At 45.4% G+C, this 15,448-nt stretch overlaps 1 protein-coding gene across 1 annotated transcript in view; it reads right to left on the reverse strand.

The window, feature by feature from the left end:
- The window catches only part of LOC147888074 (uncharacterized), an 88,108-nt gene that overhangs the window by 30,950 nt on the left and 41,710 nt on the right, over nt 1–15,448 (reverse strand). The window contains exons 8-9 of the mRNA XM_087393165.1: nt 13,720–14,196; nt 127–339 (exon numbers count right to left, since the gene is read on the reverse strand). Coding sequence (XP_087249291.1) covers nt 127–339; nt 13,720–14,196 — 690 coding nt within the window. The remainder of the gene's footprint in view (nt 1–126; nt 340–13,719; nt 14,197–15,448) is intronic.

Here is a 15,448-nt window from a genome sequence, read left to right on the forward strand (position 1 = left end):
CCAGAGTAAGAGAACCTGCTGTTGAAATTATTTGAAAACGAATTTCAAACATTAATGTGTGTGTGTGTGGGGGGGGGGGGAGAGAGCGTGTTGTTAGTAGTAGCAACGAATAAGAACACAGCTCACCAAACTTATTCCTCGAAAGAGGGGATCATTTCGATGCAGAAAGGAAAAAGCACCAATGCCAAAATAAGGCTCATATATACACAAAGGCTGCCCAGTTCTCTCCAATTCTCCATCATCTCTTTCATGAAGTTCGTTTTTAAGTCTCTCCATTTTTTTCACAACCTTGTAGATGTCTTCCCAACTGCCACGTAAGAGTTCATGCCTTTCCTCAATCTGAGATAATCAAAAGCAACAACATTGAACATGGAAATCCTCTCTCTCTCTCTCTCTCTCTCTCTGCACTTATTAGAGACTTCAAATCCAAACCCAAAGACCCTCAGTCTTAAACTGATGTATTGAAGGCCACTTTCTCAGACATAATATTAGAATCTAGATGTGTGCTGTAATAACTTCGAGCTCAAATGCCATGTGCACTCCTCGACCCACTGGTGTATCCAAACATTGTAAGACATCTTTTTTGGTGTGTGATTTGTCCCATAGACCCGTGAGGTCTCCCGAGGATGAAAATCTCTCTCTCTCTCTCTCTCTCTCTCTCTCTCTCTCTCTCATGCCACACACGCATTGGTTTAACGACAAAAGGTGACGCCCTTCCTAGAGACAACCCTCTTCTTAAGGAAGTGTTATAAAAGCTTGTTTGTAACCTAAGTTCTTGGAGAAAAGGAGGGAGGCACCCACGAGTTTTGTAGTCCATCTTCACCACAAGAACAAGCTGTGTTGTCGACTCATATAGGAGCTAGAAAGTTGGGGTCAAGGGACTCTAGTCGCCATTGTCAGACACCTCCTACTAAGATATCATCCATGGCCACTCCGTATCACCGTCGCACAAAGAGGATAAGAGAATGCGACTAGGACCCATGGATACGGCACTTGTGGCTGGAGGGGCCGTGGTTGAGCCTGTGCATGTTAGTCGCCATGATGCACAACCAGCTAGTGGGATGACCACGCCACTATCAAGATAGTCACACACCCCCATCTCATTGCCCACCTCACGACCATCGCACACTGTGAACTTGGGACCATTGCACAACACAAAACCGAGACATGCCGACTACGATCGTAGGGACACCATTTTGGACACATTCTCATGAGGGACTCGCATATCTTGTGGATGACATGAGAACGATCATAGAGGATGACAGAGGATCTCGTGTCATTTCATAGATCATGATTGTTTGTGTTTGACAAGAACGTAACCTTGATAAGAACTATGTCACAAGTGTGCTGTGCCCTATGCCAAAGCACTTAACAACTTTATAGACGCTAGACCGCATGCGAGCAGGACATGAAAATCAATCAAGAGCTTGAAACCATAAAAAAAGAAAAACCCTTGTGGAGAAATATTGATCTTACATTCTTGCAAGGGATCCCTCCCCTTTTCCCCTTGATTGCGGGCCTTTCTTGATCTTGGTGTGTTGCAGGTCGCCTGTAGCTGATGCAGAGCTGTGGAGCTAGGCCATGAGGGCCTGTTGGAGCCTCGAGTGGGGCCAATGGACTGCAGGGATACCCAGTACTAGCCTAAGGCTGGCAGCAGGCTTGAGGGCAGCTAAGCAGCAGGCGCATCTGCTTGACACTGCTGGGACAGCTGGCGCAGCTGCTCATGGCCTAAGGCAGCAGCTCAGCTGCTGTATGGCCAAGCCTAGAGGCCTGCAGTAGACCTAGAGTCCCGCCCACATGAACAGCAGGCGCGGCAGCAGCGACAGCAGAGTAGGTGACGGGCAGCAAAGGATGGCAGACGGGAGGTGACGGGCAGCAGAGGAGATGCGACAGCAGGGGGGGTTGGTGCGACAGCAGGGGGAGGGCTGAGGGAGGGGGAGGGGCTAGGGAGGCGGAGGGGCTGAGAGGCTAGGGAGGCGGAGAGGCTAGGGGCGGAGGGGCTGAGAGGCTAGGGGTGGAGGGGCGGAGAGAGAGAGAGACGTCTGCAGGAGGCCTAGCGGGCCTATGAGACAAAGGTACAAAACCAAAAGTACCTCATACAAGCCGTTATGGGCTGAAGCAAAGGGCTCACTAAGGCCCTTAATGAAAGCTAATGTGTGAGCAAAATAGCAAATAACAAGATAGTATTAGGTGCTGAGAGCCAATGCTCCGAGTACACGCACAGGCTCCACATATCCACGTGCAATGGTGGCTCTCTGATAGGATGTGAGGAGCTCTCATATCTGTCTGTCAAGCTGTCTCTCGAGGTCGCGGAGGGCATGGTCTTCTTGATCTCAGAATCCGATGAGCTATGTCAAGGGTGACACCTCATCTCTGGCGGTCTCCTATGAGGAGGGCTGAAATAGACCGGACCTTGATCGTGCGTGCCCTGGTCACTCTCCGTGCCACATGTGGAGTGCGCACCTCTCGTCTGGCAGCATCGTGGCGGTGACTCTCTCTGCTAATCCATAATGCTTTCATCTCATCAAGCTCCTCTCCCTCAACCTCTGCAAGAGCTGACTCAGATGCATAGAAGTCTATGACACATGTCTGTGCTCAGTTGATCTCGATGGCATGTGGCATCACCTGGTGCTCTCTGAACTGTCGCATCAGTACATCCCTATGTCGTCACATCTCAATCAGATAGAGCCCAACACAAACTTGGTCGAGAAAATGGATCAGTCGTGTTAGAGAACCAATGCCATGTCCCTCCTGAAAGAGACAGTGCCCGACTGGGCTGACACATAGAAAATGCTCCTCTGTCTCGACTTCCCCCATCGAGCATAGTTTACAGATCCTCTGCTCTCTGGGTATGCCTGCAACTCTCTTTGCCTCAATGTTCAATCGATGTGACAAGACTCGCAACTGTCCCATGGCGATCCTTAGTGCATGTGAGACTCTCCTATCCTCGAGATACTGAGGTCTAATTAGGAGACCATACTCCGAGACCCTCAAAAAGTGATCGTGGTAGAACTGGATCTTGGTGGGGAATTCCTGATCTCCCCCCAAGCCCGCGATGTATGCGGTTGGAGGAGGTCCAACCGTATAATACGGTTGATCTCATCTTGTGGGATCGTCTCGGGTGGTGCATCCATGCTGTACAGAAAGGGGGGAAGTTTGTCCATCTGAATGCCAAACCATGTGGATACCCATGCGTACCATGCTATATCATCACCGCTCTCTGCCAGTCGCTTGGAAGACCCCAACGCTAGCCTCGGTAATCTCCACTGAGGTAAGGCCCAGATTCTGTAAAGTGTCATTGTCTGAAAGATGGCATCAATGGGGAGAGGGGTCACGGCTTTCATGCTGTGGAGGGCATGGTCTCCTCGATCTTTGGATCCCATGGGCTACGTCCAAGGTGATGGCTTGTCTCTGGTGGTCACCTCTGAGGAGGGCTGAAATAGACCCAACCTCGATCGTGCATGCTCTGGTCCCTCTCAGTGTCACACGTGGAGTGTCTCTCTCTCGTACAGCATCCATGATGCTCTCATCTCATCAAGCTCCTCTCCCTTGGCCTCACTGGTAGCTAAACAATCTGTAACAAGTGTCTGTGCTCTGTCAATCTCAGTGACCTGTGGCATCAATCTCTACTATTTTCTGATTTGTTGCATTAGTATATCTCTATGTCATCACATCTCAATCGGATAAAGCCCAACACAAACGTGATCGGGAAAATGGATTAGCCGTGTAAGTGGACCAAAGCCATGCCCGTCCTAAAAGAGGCAGCGATATCACCCTTGGATCTCATATTAGACTAGGCAGATACACAGAAAGTGCTCCTCTCTCTCGATCTCCTCCATCCGGCATAGTGTGCAGATCCTTTGCTCTCCGAGTATGCCTACAACTCTCCCTTCCTTGATCCTCAATCGATGTGACTAGACTTGCACAACTAACCGATGTCAATCCTCAATACATGTGAGACAGCAGTCCCACCTGTCTGTTCCCAATACGTGCATTGAATTCACCAAGGAGGAGAGTGTCCCCCTGTCTAGAAAGCTCCGTGATGTCATATGGCATCAGTGGTGACTGCTCACGCGTAAGATGATGTGTTTGGGGGAAAGTAACTTATTGCAATGAAAATCGGGCGTGTATCTGGAAGCTGAACTCGCACCCACATGTATCGTGCATGCTCCTCTCTCCGGATCACATATATGAGTGGTTTCCGATGTGCTCTAAAGAGGACAGCCATACCTGCCGACCCCAGTCTTATCTCATGAAACATTTTCTTGTTGCAAGGCACTTTTGGAATATTGTTTCTGGGGTTGATCTAAGGCCAGCCAATGCTACAATGGTTGCCTCTACTGCTGGTCCCTCTGCAAAGGGTACTCCTCCTAATGCCTTATCTTCTAGCACCCCTGCTGTTGCTCCCCCAACTCAGGAACAATCAAGATGGGATGCAAGAGATGCAAATGCACATTCTTGTATTGCTTTATCATGCAAGAGAATCATTATTCCACACATCCGGTCTTGCATGACAGCAAAGGATGCTTGGGAGAAATTGGCTTCTCTTTATCAGATTCGCAATGAGGCACGTGTTGCATTTTTAAGAAGGAAATTACAGAAGTCAGTATGAATGAAGGTGACTCTATGGATGCATACCTGACAAAGGTCAAGGACCTCATGGAACAACTTGCCAATATTGATGAGGTGGTGCCAAATTCTCAGCTTGTCAGTACCACATTGAATGGACTGCCAGATACATATCAAGGGTTTGCTACAACCCTTCAATTAGTGGCCATGGGTAATCCAAATCACTACTCTTTTGATCAGCTAGTCACATTGCTTTTGCAGGAAGAGCAAAGTCACGCTAATAGACAAGCTATTATTCCTGATCATGCATTTGCTTCACAACAGACGGCAAGGCTTCGCATAGCAGTTGCAATTCCTCCAATGCATCTAAAAATACAGCAGATAAGTCAAAGAAGAAAAGATGCAACTATTGTTGCAAGCCTGGACATGACATTTTATAATGCAGGAAGCGCATTACTTCGGATAAAAAGAAAGCAAGATTGACAATTAACGCCTCACATGCAATTGAATCCCACGAGCCAGCAGATGCTTCACATGCACATGCTCTTCAGGATGATTGGGCATGGGCTGTCCATTGCTCATTTGATCCCTCCAGTTGATGCACTCTTTACTGCTAATGATGCTCAGTCTTGGTATTTTGATAGTGGTGCTTCCAAGCACGTCACATCTTGCAGACAGTTGTTTCATTCCTTAGCTAATGCACCTCGTGGGGGAACTATCACATGTGCTAATAATGCCTCCTATGCTGTGAAAGGAATTGGAGATGTGCAGCTCACATCCATTTCAAGCCATCCTATCACTTTGACAAATGTTCTCTTTGTGCCTGGAATTGAAGTCAACTTGATTTCGATTTCAGCAATTGCCACTTCAAGTTTCAGAGTGATTTTTGATGGATACAGATGCCTAGTATATGATCTTCGTGATGACAATGCCATAGTTCTCACTGGCACCTTGAAAAATGGCCTTTATCACCTTGATGATCACTCAGCTGCACTATCTATTGAAGCATTTGCTATTTCAGATTCACAGGTTGCTGAAACTCATCTTTGCCATGAGAGAATGGGTCATCTCAATTATAGAGCTCTTGCCAAGTTGCATTCTCAGGACATGGCAAATGATGTACCTCAAACTCACACAGTATCCAAACATGTGTGTGAGGGTTGTCTTTTGGGTAACATGCATCGGTTTCCTTTTCAAAAGAATTGTCCAAAACTCTCACAAAGGAAATTGCAGCTAGTGCACAGTGATGTCTGCGGCCCAATGAGGACAAATGCCATTGGGGGGTACAAATATTTCATGACTCTCATTGATGATTTCACAAGATATTGCTGGGTATATGCTTTAAAAGCCAAATCTGAAGTGTTCTCATGCTTTCAAAGGTGGCTGAATATGGTTGAGAATGAATCAGGATGCAAGCTTGTAACCCTCAACACAGATAGGGGGGGAGAGTATATGTCAAAGGAGTTTTTGATGCATTTTTGTCTTAAGTGTTCTCATGCTTTCAAAGGTGGCTGAATATGGTTGAGAATGAATCAGGATGCAAGCTTGTAACCCTCAACACAGATAGGGGGAGAGAGTATATGTCAAAGGAGTTTTTGATGCATTTTTTTCTTCACGGGGCATTGCTCACTCATGCACTACTCCTTACACTCCTCAGCATAATCATGTTCCTAAAAGGAAGAACAGGTCCACTATGGAGCTGGCCAGATGAGATGCTTAAGGCCAAGTCCTTGCCCAATAAATTTTGGCTTGATGCAGTGATGTGTGCCAACTATGTGCTGAATAGATCACCTACAAGCGCATTGAAGACTGTTACACCTTATGAAGCATGGAAAGGCAGGAAGCCTTCACTTTCACACATGAGAGTTTTTGGGTCTCTTGCATATGTTCATGTACCATCTCAGCTGAGACATAAGCTACAGCTTGCAATGAAGAGCCTTTGTGTCATAAAGATGCTTTTGACAGCAAAGAGTGGATGGATGCAATGAAAGCTGAGTTACAATCCATTGCCAAAAAATGACACATGGGAATTAGTAGATCTCCCTCCCGGCAAGCATGCCATTGGTACCCGGTGGGTCTACAAATTAAAAAGGAAATCTGATGGCAGTATAGATCGACACAAAGCCTGTCTTGTTGCCAAAGGGTATGCCCAACAACAAGGCATTGACTTTGAGGAGACATTTGCTCCCACATCCACGATTACTACCATTAGATGTGTCATTGCCATTGCAGCCCATCACCATTGGCAAGTGCACCAACTTGACATCAAGACTGCTTTTCTTCATGGGGATCTGCAAGAAGAAGTCTATGTGACACCACCTCCAGGTTTTGAGGAGGTTAATTCTGAAAACAAGGAATGCAGGCTTAGAAAAGCCCTTTATGGTTTGAAGCAGGCACCCAGGGCATGGTATGCCAAAATTCATGCACACTTACTATCCCTTGGTTTTCAGAATAGCCCCACAAAACCCACTCTTTATGTCCGTGGGAGTGGATCTGATTTTTAGTGCTGATTTTATATGTGGATGATATGCTCATCACGGGCCCAGATACTCAGCAGATTGCAACTTTCAAGGTTGATTTGCAGCAGGTTTTTGACATGTCAGACATGGGACAGCTCCACTATTATTTGGGCATTCAGTTTGCTCATGTTGAGGGGGGTATCATGATGTCACAGTCCAAGTATATTGGACAGCTCCTTGATCGTTTTCAGTTCGAGGATTGCAAGCCAATCTCTACTCCAGTGGACCCTGGCTTCAAATTTTCAGCTCATGATGGGAGCCCACCATGTGATATCACTCTTTATCAGCGGGCTGTTGGATGTCTCGTTTACTTATGTCACACCAGACCTGACTTACAGTATGCAGTATCTCAGCTCAGCAGATTCATGCACATGCCCAGTCACAGCATTGGTAGGCAGTGAGGAGAGTCTTCACATATCTCAGAGGCACTCAAGATTTAGCTCTCTTCTATGGTGATCAGAGTTCACTTACCATGCATGCTCACACGGATAGTGACTGGGCAGGTTGTTCCAACACCAGAGTGTCACATACCGGCAATTGTTTTTTGCTTGGCAATTCATGTATCTCTTGGCTTAGCAAGAAGCAACCAACAGTTGCCACATCTAGCTGTGAGGCTGAGTATAGGGCAGCCTTCACCGCTATAGTAGAGTGTGTTTGGCTTCGACAGTTACTTACACTATGGTCTACACTGACAGCCAGAGTGCTTTGGCCATTGCGCGTACTAAGCACATTAAAGTTCACTATCACTATGTTCGAGAGTGGTTGTCAGCAGGAGACATAGAGTTGTCCTATCTTCCCACAGAGGACAACATAGCAGATCTGTTTACAAACGCATCGAAGTCTTCCGACAGGCTTTACACTGGGTTCCCCTCTCAAACTCCTTAGGTAAACTATCCATGCCAAACTTTTTCACCTTCACCCCACTTTGTTCTCCACTATCTTGTGGCACTCTTTTACAATAATATCTTTCTTAAGAGCTCACAAGTTGGCAATAGTAGCCATCAATTGTATCACTAGTTTGGTATAGCATAACTTTTCGTTCTCTCCAATTTTCTATTATGTGCTTGCATTTCATTATTATATTTGATTGCATCCTATTTTCTTTGATGATATCGGAGCACATGTGCTCTAAATAAACAACATAAGTGCAAGTTCACCAAGATCTCTATAGCAAAAAACAATTGGAGTGATGGGTAGCAATAGTCTAGTAGCCCTAGTGGCTCTATTGTAGACCCTGCAAAGCCATCCACCTACCTTCAACAAAGGCAACCTTGCTACAACCAATTACATGCTCAGCAAGCTCAAGATCAAGATCATATTTGATTCATATGAGCTCTTGTATATTGTTCTAGGATTGGATCTAGAAACAAATATAGTGATTTACATAGTTGTTGGAGGGAGGACTATGAGCATTAAAGATCAAATTATCTTGAGAAGAGAGGCGCAACTGTTATATAGTGCACCATGCGGATCAGTTAGACTAACGATAGGTTTTTTATGTGTCATATGCCAAATTCCATGGATTCAGATACCTTCATCACAGTCTGCTAGTTTCCCCGGAGACCTCACATTTTGTCACGGAGAGGCATCTCCATACTCTGTCTTATACCCGGAGATCATGGACTTTGGATTCCGAGGGAAGTTCTCCTTCTTAGAGGCTACAACACCAGGATTGTTGACCCGCCAGGTGCCGATCATTGCTTTTCAGCATGATTCGATTATGTTGCTTGACATTGATTTACATGATACATGTATTTCTCAAGTTTCCGCCGTAGATCAACGATCCCCAGACACCTCATATGGGCATGCCTTTATCGACATGAGCAACATGCATGGCCTAATCATATAGAATGATCTGAAGAGATGGCCCTCTTCATGGGGGCTCCCTTGTTTTCCACATAAAGGATGGACTAACATAGTTGACTATCTCATGGGATCCCTTGCCTTCACCTCTCATATCATAAACTTTTGTATTTCCCCGCCCCCTCCTAGAGCTGATTATACATACCTATTCTTTAGCTTGTCCATCCCACTCACACTATCGAGCACATCCCACCCCACGTACGCCACTTTTCTAGAAGATTCAATTGACCACACCCTAGCCATAGTTGCACGAAAAGCCATTACAAGGGCCCAAAACGGAAATAAGAAACTAAAACGAAGTTTTGAAATAGATAATAGATACACCAATTCAAAAACTTTTTTTTTCCCCTAGGCAAATGTCTGCTTTTTTTTCTGACGTGATTCATGCTACTATGGGGCTTTTATTTTTCTGATGTCACATGGTTCATGAATCAAGATAATAGTAGATACCGAATGTTGAATCATCCTTCATGAATGATAGATCATAAAATCAAAGATGCATGAGTCACGCTTACTTAATGCTAAATAGCATAATTTGTCACTTTAAGCACTATATTGATAATTATGTTATGTATTAAGAATATAAATAAATTGTACCATACTGCCGTTTTTTGTTCTACCGTTTCGGCTTGGGCCGAAAACTCCGCTTTCCCCGTTTCCATGTCTCTCGTTTCCGTTTCCCTGGCAACTATGAACCTAGCTCCCACCTATGTTGCCGGCCGCTCCACTATGCTTGAGGATCTCAATTATATCCCCCTACTAAACGACAGAGCCACCCTTATCACCCCTTCCCTACACGATGCTGCCATCTAGTCCTTTCCTCACACCACTAAATACACCTGCCCACTTGCTAGATTAGTCCACCACAAAAGCTAGTAAATGATGAATGTAAGGCCTTGCGCCGTCAGCTCAGACTCAAGACCAAGCATCACCTTCTCACTGAGACAGAGACCAAATGAGAGTAACCACCTGGCTCGTCAGAAGAAGTGAGCTAATCGGATCATTTGGCACACTTACGCATGCACACTTTATGACATCCCCATCAGCCTACGCCAGGGCCTCCCGTACCTACCTCGCCCTACCTCCTACTCACTCTTCACCACCGATGCTATCAAACACGCAACTCTCAAGTTACACAATGGTTGAGCCAAAGATCATGAGGGGTTATGTGCTGAGTGCATTGCACGCGGTATTGGTACCCTAGCTCGATCTTGGCAATGCTATTCGATGAAGCAGTTTGCAGCAGTTTAACCACACCCAAACCCTTAACACCATTATCCCAATCTACAAGGCACGAGATCCCATGAGCCCGAAAAAATACAAGACTTTCATGATTGGACATGTTATGTCCGAGATTTATGCATCACCACTTGACACCCATGTTAGCCAATTTGCAGTCTGAGGGATTCAACCCGATGGGACAGGCAGGCTTTCGGACAGATCATGCTACAGTAGACACACTGAGAGCTGTCATTGAGGACACTCGCAGACGGAAGCTGAGAGTTTATTGTTGCTTTGTGGATTTCCGCAAAGCCTTTGACATTGTATCGCAAGCCTGACCGTTTAGACTACTACTTGTTCTAGGGTACGGTTAGGACATCATCTAGGCATTCTAGACACTAGATGAGCAGGTATCTGTCACGTCAGATCATTGACCAGATGGACAGAGGAGAGCATAAGCACGCCAAGGTTGTTCATTATCACCGACCTTGTTTGACCTTTACATTGACGAGCTCAAGTATGGTCCTCCTCTCCTCATCAACTAAGGGTTTTTAGCCGCATTTGAATGCACTCCAACCTTTCTATGAGACAAATGATTTGAAGATTGAGCTATGTAAAATATCCCTCATTGTTTTCAACTCATCTCAAGCAGCCACACACCAAGAGAAATTTACCTTTGTCAGAACTCAAGTGAGATTCTTGGGGCATGGCGGTTTGTCATTCGTTGGCCAATTGTCAATTGTCACTTGGTTGGCAGATACTTGACGATTTTTGCCATTGGACAACCAACTGGATTCATCATGCCCAAATTTAGCGCAAGTGTTGCAATATTTGGTTTTGCAATCATCCTCAGTGTGTCCACTCCTAGAACACTTATTCCACCATTTCTCATTGCTACTTGGCTTCCCAAGAATATCCAATTCCTTATGGGCCTTATTCAGCTCAAACTTGAGCTTATCCTTCTTCATTGGCGCTTCTTCATTGTCACTATCTGCATCTTTCTTCTTTGCATGGTCCTTAAGGCCTTCCATTTTTGCCAAAGCTACAGCTCTGATTTGGCCTTGGCTTCATCTATAACACTAGAGGCAGAGGGGGATCAGTGGAGCTGATATGCCCCGACACGCAGATGGCTTGCATGCTTGGGACTACAAATGGACAGACAGTCACCATTCCAGTATAACCTTGAGGCTCCATCCATTTCACTCACCTATCACGAGGTGAATAAGTCATCAGAGACAATTTATTACAGCTCCACACGTACAGGACCTAGAGGGTGCCTCCTGAGCTTTCAATAAAACTCAGCTTCTATAGAGATCACTGCTTGTGGATCTTAGATGAACTTGAAAGACTTCATCAACCTATAGAGGAGTAACCCCAAACTATGCTAGTAGAATATGATGTGGGACTGATGGCTTGTTTTGGATCATCTGAGGAAGAAGTAGAACTTATAGTCTCACTATGTGGAACGACATGGCAACCTGTGCCATCCAGATGTCGTGGTACCAAAGTCTCTGCCTCTATGGAGATAAGTGACCGGGGTTTAACGAACCACTGGGCTACACCTAGATCCATCTTCCACATGCACTAAGGATCTCAACTAATCAATCACAATCTCTCATGTGTGTGCACGCACGCAACACACATACATAGGTGCACACCATTCATGCATGCACTCACGCACCACTCATGCACTGCGCGTGTGAATATACGTATTTGTGTGTGATGCGTGCGTACAGAAGAAAGAAAGAAAGAAGAAAGTTTATCTACATCTACGAAAGATCTAAGGCTATATGGGATTGGAAAAGAACCAAATACATTGAAAGCTAAGGGTGGGCCACTAAAGGGGCACCCATACCCAAGGCACATGTCTGTGACAAGAAAAAATTAAATAAATTGTACTGTCATTGTTGAGAGAGAGAGAGAGAGAGAGAAATAAAGTTTACTTAAAGTCTTCAAAAGACCAAATTGTCTATGAGACTAAATGAACCTGACACAATGAGCTGAGGGGTGGAGCCACTAAGTGGGCATCAACACCCATGATGAATACAAAAGGAAAACCCGTAATCATGATCATAATGGCACCAATACATAGGGAGAAAACTCTCCGAGCTCGGAGGTTGGGAGCTAGCGGGGGTGGCGTCGCTATGTGAGGCTGCTGTGATGGCACCAAACCTATGATGGAGCGTGGCAGCTCTTGACATTGCGGTCTGTTGTGGTCTCCAAGTCATGGCCTTGTGGCGAGCAAGCACAAATAATGGAACAACTAGGGGAAGCCCCTAGTCATCTACCAATCGAGCAAAAGCCCTAATAAGGGAACGATTAAGGGAATCCCAAATAAGGGAACAACTAGGGGAAGTCCTTGGTCATCTACCGAGCAACTGGACCTATGTATGCTGTTTGTGGGACCGACTCTGCTGATTGACTAAGGAGAGACAAGATGAGCTCGTGTGACAGTGTCTCTAAATTGTGAGGGCTGGCATGGAGGAAGAAAACCAGTGATGGATTGCTACTGATACTCGGTTTGGCTAAGTCCCTCCTTTCCTCCTTTGTAGTCTACGTGAGATGGCCTGCTGTTTGACAGGTGCTACTGTCACTCCAATGATCTATCTCCTCACGTTGAAAAGAGAGGATATGTCTGCAATCTCATGTGAGTGTCCATCCGAGCTGGGTCTGTTGAGTCGTGCACTCAAGATTTCTATTACATTTGGTCCCATACTGTCCGTAGCTCAGGTCGCTAGAGAGAAAGTTCGTGATCATGCTTTGGCTGGGCTTTGCTGGTCCCTCCTGTGCTCTCCTCTATGCTCGTGTGAGTTAATCTCTGTTTTTATTCTCAAGAAGGAAAGTGGCCACATGCCTTGATCAAGATGTGCCAGGAACTCTTAAAGTGGACCAAAACCGTTGTTGAGTAAACAAATGCCATCCACTTTTCTCGTAGTACATAGGGCATTTGCTCCTCTGTCTATGTCTCTTGCATATCACATAAAGTGCGAATTCCTATCTCGCGTGGAATGCTTGTCTATCTCAACCCATAGCCTATGAGAGAAACATGGAACTGCCCAGTGAGGGAGAGGAGGGGGTCTTTATGTATTAAAGAAGAAAGTGGTGCAAGTCATAAAGCAACTGAAAAGCAAATAACTGAAATACACTTAAGAGGTAATTGGGAACTCGAAAGTCACTCCATGAGATGGGAATTTTGTACAAAGACTCGATGTGAGTGTTTGAAGGGACAAAAGCTAGAAAATTGGCCACCAATACCAGTTTTGGACTCTGGATCGCATGGACAGGACCTGGACCCTTTCGAGGGACAGGGAATGCCTATTGCATAGACAAGACTTGGACCCTTCCAAGGGACGGGGAAAAGGCATTCATTTTGAAAAATATTCCCCACAAGCTGACTTCACTTGTAAAAGGTATAATACATCATTTACAGTTTATTCTCTCTATGGCATTGCACTCCATACCAAACATACACATGAAAAAGAGAGTCTCATGCACATTAAAAGAAAAACAGAAACCATTGCACAATCTCTGTGAGAATCCAAAATACCTGTTCCTCTTCTTTTCTTTCTATATCATCTGCCAACTGCATAGCTTTTTCCTCTTCCCAATCAGCATAAGTAAGAACTTCGTAATCCTCCTTTAAATTGACCTGAGAAGAGTTGCTATCCTTTTCAGTGCTGTTTAGTAGTCCTTCAAGTATCGAAATCATATTTGAAATGCCATCGCCTTCAGATTTGTCAATTTCAACCACAAGTTCCCATTGCCAATCTTGTCTCAATGAAGCAGGTATCTCCGTAATTGGATGTGGAAGCATTGTGTCTGAAGGGAATGGCAGAGTGCTTTCTAAGAGATCTGTAAATCCTAATACTACATTTGAAACAATCAGCTGAGTAGCACGTGATAAGCTTGTCAAATCAACAGCTGGGTCCCTCAGTGTGTGCTTTGAAACAGCAAGTGTAACCATCTCTGTGAGTCTATCAAAATCCCCCACAGGATAGAGTAGTCCACCAATGCCATCCACTACCTACTTGAAGAAAAAATAAATGAGAAACCAGTAAATTAAAAAGTAAAAGCTCTCTCTCTCTCTCTCTCTCTCTCTTGGACTAATGCCATCCACTACCTACTTGAAGAAAAAATAAATGAGAAACCAGTAAATTAAAAAGTAAAAGCTCTCTCTCTCTCTCTCTCTCTCTCTCTCTCTCTCTCTCTCTCTCTCTCTCTCTCGCACGCGCGCACGTGCTTTGATATGTGAGACGGTCAGCTGGCGCATAGTCGGGCAGAAGTGGGTACCATTAGAAGTAAGGCTCTAACTACTCTCTGCAGTCAAAGGCTCAAAGGAGACTAAGCAACACCTCCTTTCAAAATGTGCAGCCTACTCCCCTAACGAGACAGATTTTGCCAAACCCCCTGGATTGCCATCACATCATTGTTTCTTTCCCTTGTATAGCAAGATCTTATAAATGCTGCAGGCACATACATTGCCCTTCATGGAGTTGATAGATAACTCGAGCAACTTCACAGTAACATACATGCCACCAGTATAGGACTGCTTTCACACCACACATCATTTTAGAGGTGCACTAGGCAGTCCTCGTTCCCCTGCAAATATTCATAAGCTCCTCTTTGATCTCTAACTGCCAGATCCTACCAAGAGCAGGCAGCAGGAGTGAGGATGGGGACCACAAGACGTGAACATCCTGATGCACTCCATGAACAGTAGCTCAGACAGACCAGCACACACACACATACTTCTAAAACTACCTTACACATGATAGGATCTCACATATAGGCTCATCAACTCTGTCAGGAGAAATATAAGGAAGAATACAGTCAGGATGGAACTACACAGACTTGACCATTGCAACATGCAGCCCACATGAACTGCACCAGTGCACACGCACAAGTACCTCTACAACCATCAAACAACTGGCTGAATTTCTTCCTTTTCAGAGACCATCCGACCATGTGTGTCTCCTTTGATGCATCTCAGTGACCAGCGATAGCCAGATGCCTGCAAGGTGGCTAGGTGATTACTGGGATTAGTGGGACTGCTATTCATAGTATAAAAGGGTCATGACTCACAGGAGCTACTAGGATTACAAGCAAGTCAATCCTGGCCAAGCTATTCAGTGAGGCCTTCTGCAAAGGCTTTTCCAACCTCCTCGACCACAGACACCATCACATCCACTCACAAGGCACGCGATCCCATCCCATACACGCAAGTAACTACAGGACTACAATGATTGGCCATTTGATGGCCAAGATGTATGGTTCAA

This window comes from Dipteris shenzhenensis, chromosome 22 (genome assembly GCF_047967505.1).
Source record: "Dipteris shenzhenensis isolate YYH24624 ecotype China chromosome 22, Dip_SZ_1.0, whole genome shotgun sequence".
NCBI classification, from domain to species: domain Eukaryota; kingdom Viridiplantae; phylum Streptophyta; class Polypodiopsida; order Gleicheniales; family Dipteridaceae; genus Dipteris; species Dipteris shenzhenensis.